The 15,309-nt window shown below is 41.5% G+C and overlaps 1 protein-coding gene and 1 long non-coding RNA gene across 3 annotated transcripts in view; one reads left to right on the forward strand and one right to left on the reverse strand.

The window, feature by feature from the left end:
* LOC310904446 (phospholipid scramblase family member 5-like) overlaps positions 1-15,309 on the forward strand; it is a 155,020-nt gene that overhangs the window by 135,923 nt on the left and 3,788 nt on the right. Inside the window, exons 8-14 of one of the 2 annotated variants that reach the window (XR_014588350.1) lie at positions 608-828; positions 1,911-2,072; positions 2,915-3,076; positions 4,050-4,128; positions 4,215-5,913; positions 7,349-10,343; positions 10,504-10,532. Coding sequence is in view for 1 of the 2 variants with exons in the window: in XM_083849194.1 (XP_083705320.1) it covers positions 608-828; positions 1,911-2,072; positions 2,915-3,076; positions 4,050-4,088 (584 nt within the window). In the remaining variant the exon portion in view is untranslated. Of the gene's footprint in view, positions 1-607; positions 829-1,910; positions 2,073-2,914; positions 3,077-4,049; positions 4,129-4,214; positions 5,915-7,348; positions 10,344-10,503; positions 10,533-15,309 lie in introns of those variants that run through there. The other variant, XM_083849194.1, reaches the window with a different exon arrangement.
* On the reverse strand, positions 3,133-5,937 carry LOC310904447. Its single transcript, XR_014588351.1, has 3 exons — positions 5,826-5,937; positions 4,340-4,431; positions 3,133-3,610 (listed from the first exon to the last, which is right to left on the reverse strand). It is a non-coding gene; the product is annotated as an uncharacterized lncRNA (long non-coding RNA).

Here is a 15,309-nt window from a genome sequence, read left to right on the forward strand (position 1 = left end):
TTATTAGAGATTAATTTTTTCCATGGATTGGAAAGATGGTTGTTGTCCTTAACAGCAACTAACATACTACAAGTGAATAGAGAAAGAAAGGTCAGAAAACAAAATGAAGCATAATTTTATTTACATAGTTCCTCAAAATTTTGAAGTTTCAAATTCTACAAGTAAACCATTTTTAAATGCGTTTCTCCCACTTGAAATGTTTTTGGCCTGATTCTTGGGTACCTCTCTGAGTGCAAGTTGTCAATGAAGAGGGATAGCCTCATATCATTATTCCTCACAGGTTACAAAGAAGAATCCAAAACCAAAACTCAGGACATGAATTCTATTTTGTGATCTATACTTCAGTGTACAGCAAACCAAAGTCTTTGAACTAAATGTTCTTTCAAAATACAGAGCTGACATTATTATTTCATTATTATTGTACTTTGTGTAATTTCAAAACATTTTTTTTTAAATAGTCTCTGTTCATAGAATTTAGAATATATACTGCAGAGAAGACTGAAGCTGTAAACTTGTATGCAAAGCTGAATTTGGTGAGTCTTGGCAGAGGCTACCTCTAATTCTAACATTACGTTACGGTAACATCCGACTTGTTTTGCTTTATTAGCCATACTTGGCACAGAGACCTGCAGCAAATATGAGATAAAAAACCATTTGGGACAAAGAGTTTACTTTGCAGTGGAAGAAAATGGTTGCTTTGATCGTAACTTGTGTTCGCCTATAAGGTCTTTCACCATAAGGATCGCTGATAACTCAGGCCGAGAAGTGATTACAGTGAATAGACCCTTGAGATGCAACAGCTGCTGGTTCCCCTGCTTCCTGCAAGAGGTGAGTGCTGCCTAATTGCCTTTTGTCCGAGCATCTCACTGCATGTGCTCAGCATTAATTAAGCTTTGTGCGACCTCAGTGAGGATGGCAGAAAGGAATTCCCAGCCGCATCCCAGCCCCAGGCTGTGCGGAGGGCGGCTTCTGTTCTCGCCTCTGCGTGTGCCCAGGCAACATTACAAGTGGGAGGAGAATAAAACCCTTATAGTGGCTACCGGGCTATGTTCTCACTTCCTTTAAAGACCATTCTTACAAATAGGCCTTCATTTAGAAGCAATTATTGGCAAACAAGATCCTTTTACATGTGATGCTCCCAGCATGCTTCTTCCCTCATGGGCATCCCAAATAGACCCTTATATCTGACAATACAGATTTCTCCAGTTAGGTAATGCCCTAAAACACTGTTTGCTCTGATCAGACTAACATCTGTTAGTGCTACAGGTGTGTGTCACTCACTGCAAGCCCAGAGTGGGAAAGATGAAAAATTCCTGGAGCCGTCAGTGCATGGGTGTGATTGGGAGGCAGATACAAGAAAGCCGATGCATTGTGCTATGGGTCTGCCTCTTTCGGGCTATATACTTCTTGGAAATTGCAGAAAAAAAAAAAAAAAAAAAAAAAGCTTCTTTGAGTGAAAAACACAGAATCAGATTTTTCCATTCCATTTTTCTCTTCTACTCATGCACCTTTCTTATTTTATGAAAATGTTTTATAGGGTGACTCACCTACCTATTTTATTGGTTCTGCATCAGGATTTTAGAAAAAAAAGGTCCTTGGTAGCACAATTACTTCATAAAAAAGCCTATAGGATACTCGCTGATTACAATACTTTCGTATTACATTATATGACTTTTCTCAAATCTCACATTGATGTTAGCTTCTGGTGCAGCTTTTGAGGTTTGCATTGTTCACTGTATTTAAAAACACCATTAGACAGCCATTAGATATCCAGTTCATGGTTCAGTAAAATTATACATAATTACGTTCAGTAAATAAATATTTTGCAGTTATCTAAATGATACAGTATTATGGAAAAATACACTAATATAAAGCTAGTTTATAAGATTTTGTTTTGCTTTGTTTGATAGCTAGAAGTGCAGTCCCCACCAGGTACAATAGCTGGGTACGTTGTACAGAACTGGGACCCTTTTCTGCCTAAGTTTACTATACAGAATGAAAGCAAAGAAGATGTCCTAAAAATAATTGGCCCATATGCAACCTGTGGCTGTTTTGAAGATGTTGAGTTTGAGGTATGTTACTTATGAGTGTTAAGAATTTTAAGGTTACTGCTTTGAATGAATTTCTCACTCAAAAATCCTACTATTCTACCCTTAAAAATATTAAGTACACTGAAATAATTTGGGAACAGAACTACAACGATGTGCATTGGTGTTCCTGACTTCTACGTGCAGATTCCTGCAGGTGTTTTCTGAACAGGAGTGACAATTCTGCATCCATTTAACATCATTTGTCAGGAGAAAAGTAATTCTGAAAAACCACTGAAATATTTAGAGGGAGATCTATGAGATGAGAGGGAGAATGGGAGATGATTGAAGAAACCATGGACAGAGGTTTCTAATGTGAACAAAGCTCTTTCTCTTAGTTAAAGATTCATAAGAGTACTTCTGTGTTGTTAGCCACATCAGAAGAGTTCAGTAGGAAATGTCCCAATTTTCAGTATAGTCTGAGAAACATGAAGATGGCTGCATAATCAAGAACATATCTGTCAGTTGTGGGGGACAGTGGTCCACAGCAGTGATGCTACTGTGACTTGGAGCACATCAGAAACACAAAATGGGGAATAAAATCTGTTATGAAAGAAGAATTGGTGTAAATTTTCACAATTGCCTTCCTCCACTTTTCCATCATCTCTGAAGATATCTCCAAATGTGTAAGAGAGACCCTTTCTTGTGTGCCATTCCTAAAAGTAAATCTGAAACTAATAGAGCATTTCAATGACAAGAAGAAAAGAACAGCCTGACAACTATGGCATACTCTGCATACTGGGGCAGTCATTAATTCTGTGGGGATATAATCAGTGCGTATTAGATTTATTTACATTTAGTTTTTTTCCTGTCTTTCATTGGTGCAGGTAAAAGTTCTCAATGAAATGTCAACAATTGGCAAAATTTCCAAGTACTGGTCTGGATTTGTAAACAATGTCTTTACCAACACTGCCAACTTTGGGATCCAGGTCCCAGTAGATCTTGATGTGAAAATCAAGGCAGTGATGATTGGTGCATGTTTCCTCATCGTAAGTATGAAAAATCAAGAGGTAGTCCCATGGAGCTGGGCAGTCTGTGGGAACAAAGGGGCCCTTGCTGTCAGCTCTGATTCTACAAAGGCATACATGCAGTGAAAAATCAAACCACTACCTGAAGGATAACAGTTCACTGGAAACCTTTTATTTATTTATTTTTTGTCATTCCATTTTTAGTTTTTCTATTTTTGTAATATTTTGTTCATTAAACTTTTAAAATAGTACTCTACGTGTAGTTCAATATCTTGCATGACAGGATCAAATATCAAATGTAGCAAACTCCCCCAAGCTTCTTATCTGCTGTGTTTGTACGGGTGTACGATCCATAACAAAGGTTATGGTAGCTCTGGTGGCAATTTAAAACGCTGAGTCCAGTTCTTAAGATCCAGGGCAAAACCAACCCTCCAAAAATTAACTGTTCAAACCTGGTCCCCAGCTGGGACTCCTTGGTGGGGAGGGAGGCAGCCGCCTCTTCAATAACTCTGTTGAGTGTTTTGCATGTATAGTATTCAGGTCATATGATTTCTCCTAAAAATAAAAAAATCTCTTGTGAAATTAATTGTAAGAAAAGAATTACATACGAAAAAGAGAATACTGTAGTTTTCTTAATGCTTGCTGCTTTTGTCAACTTTAACATGTTAATAGTAGCATGCAATGGTATCAGTCATCTGCAGTAAATACATCAGAAAACACAAAAGGACAAAATTATGTAAATTATTCACTAGAAAGTATTTGCTTTAAAACAGCAACAGCTCAGATATTTAGTTTTTATTAGGTTAGAAATGTAACTCATGGTACTTAAGATTTTTGGATTGTCCTCTGAAACTCTGCCTGCTCAGTAGCAAAACAATATAAATTGATCGACTGACCTAATTACTTTAGGTAATAAAAGCCTACAAACATGACTTTTGACATTAATTGTTGCATTTTTGTACCTTCCTTATATTCACAGTTTGTTTATTTGTAGGACTTAATGTTCTTTGAAAACTCTCTGGATGGATTATAACAGGATGACAGAAACAATAAAATATGCAGAATGTGTTTCAGTAAGTAAAAATGAACATAAATTGATCTTCTTGCTTTGAAGACTTATATGTTAGATACTTTCTAATTCTTTTTCATTTTCTTCCAGAAATCCCTTGAGCTTTGGACATCATTTTAAACTGCACAAATCCTTGTTCCGTACAGGAAAAGAAAGGGAGCTAATGATGTTGTTTATTAAAATATTTCTCATGTAAATAATAATTTGCCACTTACATTTCATATGCATTGTAGCTAAACATATACTTCTCCCACAGAGCACTGTTGCTTTGGAACAGTGCTATTCTCTTCTTTCCCTTTTGATGTTCCTGCATGGGAAATCATGAAAGATTAGATGAAGGCTTGCAGCGTCACTGATGAAAGTCTATGTTTAAAGAACCCTTTGATGCTCTGTGAGTGCTGGTACCAGTTACTAACCACATGAAGGTGTGTTGTGTGGGTTTTGCTTTTGCTTTTTCATAATTTTAGAAGTAATTTTCTGATTTGTTATTTAATTAATAGCAACAAACTGAGTTTGAAAGCAACAAATATAAAGACATCACCCAATGGGAACTTCAAGATGGTATCTATTTAAGTAAGTTGAAAAAAAGGGAAATATGTTTGCTAGTAATTTAATTTTATGGCAAAGACTTATTTAATGAGCAGCAGCCAGAAATTAGGCTTCCAACACTAGAGTGGGGAACACAAATTCCATTCAGAAAATCTGGATTTTCACTGCCTATACTGAAGGCAGGAAATAAGGTTTGAGAGAGAGTCATCCCCTATGTGCTAGAGGTGCACAAATCACTTAACATTTGAACTGTTTAGTGTGAAGGATTCTTGTTCCCATGAACAAAAATCTTGGTTTTTTTTTTTTGTTTTTTTTTTTTTTTTGTCCTCTTCCTAATAACTGGTGGTAGATAACTTCTCATTCAGCCTTACCTCAGGCCACTCTAGAGCAAAACGCCTTCCAGGGACAGAATTGTTCTTTCCCTTTGGCAAAGGGAATGACAGGACTATGCAATAGCAGCTTTTTCTATTTCAGGTAAGTTTTAAATAGCTGTTCATTCCTGCAGTCACACCTCATAATATTGTTCCTAATCATTCACACCAACAGGCTTTTACTAATACAGGCTTCCTGTCTAGGAACATCCATGATACACACAAGATATACACAGAAAAGCTTTTGTTGCAAAGTATTTGCTGTGCAATGTTGCTTACATCTCTCTTAAAAACTACAATGAGTCCTTCAAGAAGCAGAACAGCACCATAAAATACTGGTGGTAAAACCAAACGCTGCCATAATCACCAGTCAGGTTCACAAGGAGAAGATTTTACAAATCCCCTGGAATGCAGGATTTTGTAGCGTGAACTGGTAATTCAATTCTTGTAAATAACCAAACACATCAACGGAAGGGAGAGGAGATGATGAATTATTCATAAAAATGAAAAAGAGCTAAATTTATCAGGTGATTAATTCTCAACAAATATTTAGACTAATTTTAATTTAATGTTCATGGATATGAATTCAAACACAGTGAAGCCAGGAAGCAGCAACTAATGTTCCCATAGTGAAATTAGCTCAGGAACGCTTATAGATTTAAACAGTATGTTTTAGATTATATATCAGACTTGGATATTTATACAGATTTACATATGTCTTGAAAATAATTGTGGTTAACAAGCTCTGACAATCATCATTATTTGTTAACCGTTTTCTTACCAGCTCTCACTATAATTCCTAGCAGCAGATCAGGCTAGAGCCAGCTGCAGTGGTGAGCTCCAGGGAAGCACTGCTATCTCCCCTCCTGGTACGTTTCCGTGTTCTCTACCTATGGGTTTAGTGGGCAAGAAGCTCCCTCCTGTGGAAATTTATAGTTTTGCAGAGAGGTACAGTTGACACGGCAATTTGCTCTTCTCACTAGTTACACACTGGTGTAATTCTACTAAATTCAGTCCTTTTACTCCTGACTTCATCTAATGCAGACTGAGGAAAACTGCATGAAGTTCAACAAGGCCAAGTGCCGGGTCCTGCACCTGGGCTGCAACAACCCCAAGCAGCGCTACAGGCTGGGAGATGAGTGGCTGGAAAGCTGCCTGGCAGAGAAGGACCTGGGAGTACTGGTTGATAGGCAGCTGAATATGAGCCAGCAGTGTGCTCAGGTGGCCAAGAAGGCCAACAGCATCCTGGCTTGCATAAGAAGCAGTGTGGCCAGCAGGTCTAGGGAGGTGATTGTCCCCCTGTACTCGGCTCTGGTGAGGCCACACCTCGAGTACTGTGTTCAGTTTTGGGCCCCTCGCTACAAGAAGGACATGGAGGTGCTTGAGAGAGTCCAGAGAAGGGCAACGAAGCTGGTGAGGGGTCTGGAGAACAAGTCTTACGAGGAGCGGCTGAGGGAGCTGGGGTTGTTCAGCCTGGAGAAGAGGAGGCTCAGGGGAGACCTCATCGCTCTCTATAGGTACCTAAAAGGAGGCTGTAGAGAGGTGGGGGTTGGTCTATTCTCCCACGTGCCTGGTGACAGGACGAGGGGGAATGGGCTAAAGTTGTGCCAGGGGAGGTTTAGGTTGGATGTTAGGAAGTACTTCTTTACTGAAAGGGTTGTTAGGCATTGGAATGGGCTGCCCAGGGAGGTGGTTGAGTCGCCATCCCTGGAGGTCTTTAAAAAACGTTTAGATGTAGAGCTTAGTGATATGGTTTAGTGGAGGACTTGTTAGTGTTAGGGCAGAGGTTGGACTAGATGATCTTGGAGGTCTCTTCCAACCTAGATGATTCTGTGAAAAGAGCCAGATTGCTGTTTTAATTTATCCCTTTAAATCACCTTGCTACCTTATACAGAAGTAACTGTACTGTAGCAACAGTGTTGGGTCTCACGTAACACCATGTTCTTGTACTCGTGGTGTGTGTGGCTGAACTCAGGGCCTGGTGAGAGCAGCTGGTCCTGGGTTATCAGCCACTCTTCTTCCAGTTTCCAGCCCTCTGATGACCCTTAGCAGCCAAAGACGTCTTTAATGCAAATGTGTTCAAACACACTGAAGTCAATACAAAACAAGGTTGTCTTTACCTGCAGGGCTGAATTTGGCCATGAGTATCCACATATGCCCTGTAGGTGAATGATGCATACTTTTATATATTTTATATATTGCAACCAGATGATGGTATTGTATTTCTTGTGCTTAGTGATTTTGTTGCTGGTTTTGTATGCTAATACACATTATTTTTCTTTTTCTTTTTTTATTTTTTTAAAGGAAAAAAGTAACAGATGTGTAGGGATGTATGAATGCCCCTGTTTACAGCCAGGGACAGCTTCTGAGACATACAGAAACAGGCTAAGTCCCTGAATAAAACAAAGCAGAGGGGCTGGGGCAGCTCTTGCTGACTAGGAGAACTTCCTCAGCAGCCTGCTTGACTTTGGTCCTAACTTCAGCATCCTGGTATAAATCTAGTGCCAATGCCAGCAGTTTTTCAACTGGAAGTTCTTCACTTAAACTACAGTTGCCATGGGAGGGCAGGAATTTATGCTGCCAAACGATGAAATCCTAAGTGATATTACTAAAGAAAAGTTAATGTACTACAAACATTTTCTACGTAATAAGAAATTCTACTAACGTTCTTATTAACGCCAATGAATTTCATGTGATGGAAGCTACATGAACTCTTTACAAAACCCCCGTTTCACAATTCCCCAATGCCATGAGTGGCGCTCCAAAGAATTTTGTATTCCCCCAAAGGAGAACAGATACTGTCTAAAGCAGAGTCACGTCCTGAACATCTAGAAAGAAATATGTTTGTTCTAATGAAAGAGAAATTTTACTTAATTCAGCCAAGCGACTACTTTCCCATTTGATGGCTAGCTGTGGATCTGGGTAGTACATAATTCTTGTGTGCAGTAGGTGGCAGCAACAGTTCATTATTAGAATATTTAGCTTTCTACAGGTGTACCCAGGACACTGATTAAAGATCAACATGCTTTTAACCTCTAATTGATTTCTAAACTTAAATGGAGGATTTTTTCTTTGTTGCCTGATATTAAACCTTTGGCATAAGATGCTTGATTGTCTTTATTGCCCGCAATTTACAGGTGAGTCATGGTGACGTATTTTGTGAGATCTGGTAGATGCACAGGCAGAATCCAGTCTACCATAAAGAGGGTTCTTCTTTTTGTCGGTCCAAAATCTATTCTGCACCTGGAACATCTCTACAACTTCCACAGGTGGGGAGGGGAGAAGCTGCAGTCCCAAGGCATTCCCCACCTTCTGCAGAAACAAAGTGATGTGTCTAAAGGAAACTGCTTTGTGGTGGGGTCCCTAGAAGTGTGGGGAAGTTTTCTCTTAGTGAAATAGCTTTGTCCATGTGCCGTATCATCGTGGTCTATCACCATGGATGGAGATGGAAACCCCCAGTACTGCCACTACCCCAGGTGACACCAGTACCTGGGAGGGAGCTGCTTTGTCCATGGCAAGAGTAGCAACACAGCATCTCTGCAGGCTCTGAGATCTTTGGTTATCTAATAATTTGTGGTATGTGAAAGTGCTTTTCTTTGAATTACTTTGATGAGTATATTGAAAAAGATCTTTTTAATTATTTATTTTAGAATTAGACAAACCTAGAAATGATGCAAAATAATCATTTTCTAATGGAGATAAGTGGTATCTCTCTTTAGGAAAAACAAAATGCAATTTCCTCCTATTAACAGTCTTCTTACTTGTATTGCTTTCCTTTCAATTAGAATGATATATTCTCTGTTAGAATGATACATACTAGTTTAATTCAAAGATCAGCTCTAGGCTTTTAAATGTACTTTTCCCTTCCTTAAAAGTGGCTCCAGGGTAGAGGTAAGGACTTTAGATCCTTAGGAAAAGTTACCCTATATTCTGTGAAAAGAGATTTGTTATTTTTCCTGAAATCCAAGATGCTTTGCTAAACTTGATCCCTCTTAAGAATAGCTTCCTTAATGCCAAATCATTGTTGAGGTACTCTGTTAGCAATTGCTGTGAGATGGACTTGTTTATTTGCCACCATTTTATTCTTTCACTCTTCTTAAATGAAGCTAACAAAACAATTTGCTAAAGAGACTAATACCTTTTTTTTTTTTTTTTTTTGAGAGAGAGAGAGACAGCCAGGACAGATACAATTTTCTGCTATCTTTTCCATATTTGTTAGGGTGCGTTTGTAAGCACAGTACTAACCTCTTACAAAATAAAGGTCAGATGGACAGACTGACACATGCCCAGTGACTGTACCCAAAAATGTGTCCATTCCTTTGGAATAGACGTTCAAGAGGAAACTCTTGGCACTGCGAAGAGGGCATCTGCAGGTGACTTCATTGTTGTGCATCTCCTGGGTTGCCATCGAAAATTCATCTCCATTCACAACTAGGTCTTACATTCCAGTCTCTTTGCAAAAATGGTAAAAGAGACTTCTCACCCTCATTCTCTTCCATTTTCTTCTTACAAAGGAGTACGAACACTGACATTTTAGTATTTCTGTAGGAATTTGCCTTGATACCCATGAAGTCTACCTGAATGATACAGATTTTGTACTGAACCTGCAGTGTTATTGTACCTGGGACTATCCAATGCAATGAACCTAAAAAGGTCCCAGCAAGTTTCGTATCAGAGCACTGTTTCCCATGTGGAACCACATCCCAGGACTGGCCATGGAGCAAGGCAGCACTGGTGCTGACCTGGCTACTTTGTCAGTATTGGCTTTATAATATACATATTTTATTGTATTAATCCTCAAATAACTATGTAATAAAAGACATCATCGAGACCACCTGAGTTCTCACATGACATCCTAACTGGGAGGAACGTCCCTGCTCACCTGTGGGACATTATTGACTGTGCTTGCTAGTAAACGTTGACAGGCTAGGCTTAGTGTGCAAGAAAGCACAATGGCATTATGGAAAAGCAAAGGACAGAGAAGTGCAGGGAGCCACAAGGTGGCCCCACGAGAATGTCGCTGCCACCCAGCTGGCCCCAGGCCGAGGCTTCCCTTCCCCCTGCGTTTTGGGAACACGAGGCTGGAAAATAGGGATGGCCTCACCACAAATGATCCATCGTTAACTTTCTGTCGGTCAGTCATAGCACGACTAACAGTGTTTTTATTACAGCAAATGGCAGTTATTGAAGGAAAAAAAATATCCCACAAGTCATTTCAACAGGACATGTTAGCTTGATGCATGTTTCCACCCTGAGATATTACTGGCAGGGCCTTTTTACTCCATGCCGACCACATCAGGTAAGTGCTGTACTTACAGTACGGTTGTTTTGTGTTAAAATAAAAACCACAAGGTACCACTGGTAGCCATTGCTCCACACAGAAATACTCCTCTCTAGTCAGAAATTAACCTGGATATCTTTTTGTTTTGTTTTGTCGTTTGTTTGTTTGTTTGTTTCAGGTGAGAAAGAAAACGTTGGTGTGTATATGGTAAGTTCCAGTGTTGCTTCATAAGTATTTTCCCAGTTGTTCATGAATTGCTCACAGAAGCTTGGGGAATTTTTAGACAATTCTAATGAATGTGTTACCTTTCTACCCATGTCTCATCTCATGCCCAATGAAGAATTACATTTATTTTGCCATCAGGAATCATTTTGTGCAGCCATCTTTAATGATTATGCCCCTGATATAAGGGCCATAAAGGACTGAAATAAGAAATGCAGTCTGAGATCAGACTAAGGATCATTTCCAGAAATGCTTCATATGCTTCATGCATTTCTAGAATTCAACTGAATGTTTCGAGCATTTTTTATTGCTACTTCTGAATCCAAGAGAAGGATTCAAAGTGACAAAATACTGTTTTATTTTAGAAAGAGTAATCCTATTTCCTTTCATTTTCAGGAGGGATTTTTTTGCTATTATACAGACAGCTTCCTGAGTGTATAGGATAGAAGTGAAAAATATGTTTTTTGAGCTTTTTTTTTTTCCACCTTCTGTCCTACCTCTAGTTTCATGTAGTTGTAGATAAAGGCTTTGAGCATATGGGAACTCAGTAAGAGCCACAAGGGATGCCTTCCCTAACCTTCAGCATTGCTCAGCACCAGGGCAGCAATCCCCCACCTGGAACTGTAAGTTTTCCTCCAACATAGGGCTAGGGTTAGACAACATTAGTGTTTGTGATGCGAGGGAATTTTTAAAATGTATTTGAATCAAGAACCAGATATGCACTTTAAACTTCTCAGAGCTTGGAACTCTTTCGTTCTGATATTTATTTTGTTCTGAAACATTTCCACTTAAAATAATTGAGCCCACCATGTGGGAGTGGCATCACTCCAATGCTCTGACAGTGCAACAGGTAGATAAAGACAAGTTTAGTGGGATGCAGAACAATCAGGTTATTACTTGAATTAATAATTTAGCAAATACACTAATACATTAAATGGTTGCCTATCAGACAGCTTTGTCACAGCCCTTATCACTGCAGACTGTCAAGGGCAGCAAGATAATACACCAGAAAAGTGAAAGGCCAACAGGAACTTGTGGTGCACAGTGTCTTTCATCCTTCTGACACCTGTGCTGTGGATGTTGTCCCAGCGAAGTCAATGCGGTATCACAGTTTGATTCCTTTGCTTTCTTTATATAGCCTAATAGAAAATTAGAGACACCTTTTATTTTTGATGGTCTGCACAACACATCATTCCCAATGCCCTTCATCCACGTGGACATTTGTCATCATTGTACTATCAGACCTGTGCTCACATAATTAAAAGCACATGGGAAGTGGTACTGTGCTTCGTGTTAAGGAGACCTTGAACAGGTGTGTTTTCTTCTGGCTTTGCTAACTAACAGTAAACAGCGTGTGACAGAGAAACATTAACAATTCAGGAAAATAATGTGAGGCCAAGAGACCAGAAAAAAAACAGGGCTTGGAAAACTGACTGCAGAGAGCAGTTCTTGTGTAAACAGACAGGGTGTGTCTTCTGGCACAGGATTTGTTCAGAAACAGCAGAGAACACCAGGCTGATAAGCTGACGTTAAATGTGCTGGTAAGTGTTACACCTAAAGTTGTACGTGATCCACAAAAGCTTTTTGTAAGCTAAAATTGTTTGCTTTTAGCTGCAGTAGTTGGAACCAGTGGCACATAGTAATTTTGCCTTGATTTTTTTGTTTGTTTGTTTTCCAACACAAAAAATTATCTCTTCCTATGGTTATATTCACACGACTTCCACACTCAGACCAGCTGGGAGACTGTTAGCATAAGAAGGTGTGGCTATATGGCTGGGGGAAAAAATAGGCGTAGGTGTGACCTGACTTCATATTAACCTGCTTGCAAAAGCAGCCTCAAAATACTTTGTCTCAAGCGCTTTGAGTCCTTTGTTCAGTCTACTCTTGTAAGGACCAGGTTTGGCTCATTTTAGGAACAATGCATTTTATAGTTGAGCTGTCACCACCGTAAGACCATTGTCATGATGTCAGTGAAAGGTCAAATGATTGTGAAGTTAGGGAAGAGGAAGAACCCGACGGATATGAATCACTGCAAAACTATACGGTAACTTTCAGGAAAGAGTGAGGCTGTCATGGGAGCAGAACGGGAAGGAGGCAGAGGAGGGTGCAGGGAGAATGAAATATTCCTAGCAAGATAAATAAACTCTTTCAACTAAGTGTTCAGTTTAATTACGTGACTTGCAGAAAACGGACTCCACAATCAGTAAGATTGTAAAGTAGGTATGTTTATTCAGCACTGGGCAGAATGGGGGGTAGTCTTGCCAAAGTTGTGCGTGCCTGACGCGGCAACTTGGCTTGGTTATATGCAGTAAAGAGTTACATATGCATGAAGTTTCACAATACGCCTATACATATTCATAACCTGTCCTGTGTCCCTCTCCCCCTCCCCCCCTGCTTCATATTAAAATTAGTTCCAAGGAGTCATTTCCATAAACTCCTCCCATCTGCAGTTGCGCAATGTATTCTGGTGGTGGTCGTCGGGGGTTGTGGAGATGAAGATAACCAGTAAAACCACTGTCTTGGACTTCCCGAGGGCTGACTTTGAGCTGTTCAGGACACTGGTTGGCAGAGTCCCTTGGGAGGAGGTTCTGAAGGGCAAAGGAGTCCAGGAAGGCTGGGCACTCCTCAAGAAGGAAATCTTAATGGCTCAGGAGTGGTCTGTCCCCACGTGCCCAAAGACGAGCTGACGCGGAACTAGACCGGCCTGGCTGAGCAGAGAGTTGTGGCTCGAGCTTAGGAGAAAAAGGAGGGTTTATAATCTTTGGAAAAGGGGGCAGGCTACTCAAGAGGACTATAAGGATGTTGCGAGGCTGTGCAGGGACAAAATTAGAAAGGCCAAAGCTCATCTGGAGCTCAATCTGGCTACTGCCGTTAAAGATAACAAAAAACGTTTTTACAAATACATCAACACAAAAAGGAGGACTAAGGAGAATCTCCATCCTTTACTGGATGCGGGGGGAAACTTAGTTACAAAAGATGAGGAAAAGGCTGAGGTGCTCAATGCTTTCTTTGCCTCAGTCTTTAGCGGCAAGACCGGTTGTTCTCTGGATACCTGGTACCCTGAGCTGGTGGAAGGGGATGGGGAGCAGGATGTGGCCCTCGATATCCATGAGGAAATGGTTGTCAACCTGCTACAGCACTTGGATGTACGCAAGTTGATGGGGCCAGATGGGATCCACCCGAGGGTACTGAGCGAACTGGCGGAGGAGCTGGCCAAGCTGCTTTCCATCATTTATCAGCAGTCCTGGCTATCAGGGGAGGTCCCAGTTGACTGGCGGCTAGCAAACGTGACGCCCATCTACAAGAAGGGCTGGAGGGTAGACCCAGGGAACTATAGGCCTGTTAGCTTGACCTCAGTGCCAGGGAAGCTCATGGAGCAGATTATCTTGAGTGTCATCACGCGGCACTTGCAGGGCAACCAGGCGATCAGGCCCAGTCAGCATGGGTTTATGAAAGGTAGGTCCTGCTTGACGAACCTGATCTCCTTCTATGACCAAGTGACGCGCTTGGTGGATGAGGGGAAGGCTGTGGATGTGATCTACCTTGACTTCAGTAAGGCTTTTGACACCGTTTCCCACAACATTCTCCTCAAGAAACTGGCTGCTCGTGGCTTGGACTGGCGTACGCTTTGTTGGGTTAAAAACTGGCTGGATGGCCAGGCCCAAAGAGTTGTGGTGAATGGAGCCAAATCCAGTTGGAGGCCGGTTACTAGTGGAGTCCCCCAGGGCTCAGTGCTGGGGCCGGTCTTCGTTAATATCTTTATCGATGACCTGGATGAGGGGATTGAGTGCACCCTCAGTAAGTTTGCAGATGACACCAAGTTAGGCGCGTGTGTCAATCTGCTCGAGGGAAGGAAGGCTCTGCAGGAGGATCTGGATAGGCTGGACCGATGGGCTGAGGTCAACTGCATGAAGTTCAACAAGGCCAAGTGCCGGGTCGTGCATCTGGGACGTAACAACCCCAAGCAGTGCTACAGGCTGGGAGATGAGTGGTTGGAAAGCTGCCTGGCCAAGAAGGACCTGGGAGTACTGGTTGATAGGCAGCTGAATATGAGCCAGCAGTGTGCTCAGGTGGCCAAGAAGGCCAACAGCATCCTGGCTTGCATAAGAAGCAGTGTGGCCAGCAGGTCTAGGGAGGTGATTGTCCCCCTGTACTCGGCTCTGGTGAGGCCGCACCTCGAGTACTGTGTTCAGTTTTGGGCCCCTCGCTACAAGAAGGACATGGAGGTGCTCGAGAGAGTCCAGAGAAGGGCAACGAAGCTGGTGAGGGGTCTGGAGAACAAGTCTTATGAGGAGCGGCTGAGGGAGCTGGGGTTGTTCAGCCTCGAGAAGAGGAGGCTCAGGGGCGACCTCATCGCTCTCTATAGGTACCTTAAAGGAGGCTGTAGAGAGGTGGGGGTTGGTCTATTCTCCCACGTGCCTGGTGACAGGACGAGGGGGAATGGGCTAAAGTTGCGCCAGGGGAGGTTTAAGTTGGATGTTAGGAAGAACTTCTTTACTGAAAGGGTTGTTAGGCATTGGAATGGACTGCCCAGGGAGGTGGTTGAGTCACCATCCCTGGAGGTCTTTAAAAGACGTTTAGATGTAGCCCTTAGTGATATGGTTTAGTGGAGGACTTGTTAGTGTTAGGGCTGAGGTTGGACTAGATGATCTTGGAGGTCTCTTCCAACCTAGACGATTCTGTGATTCTGTGAAGACTGATGGCTCTTCCTCTTCACCAGTAGCTGACCTCTTGTCTTTGCACAGACTCAGTTGCTCCTTGG

Source organism: Anser anser, assembly GCF_964211835.1.
Source record: "Anser anser genome assembly, chromosome: 9".
Taxonomy (NCBI): domain Eukaryota; kingdom Metazoa; phylum Chordata; class Aves; order Anseriformes; family Anatidae; genus Anser; species Anser anser.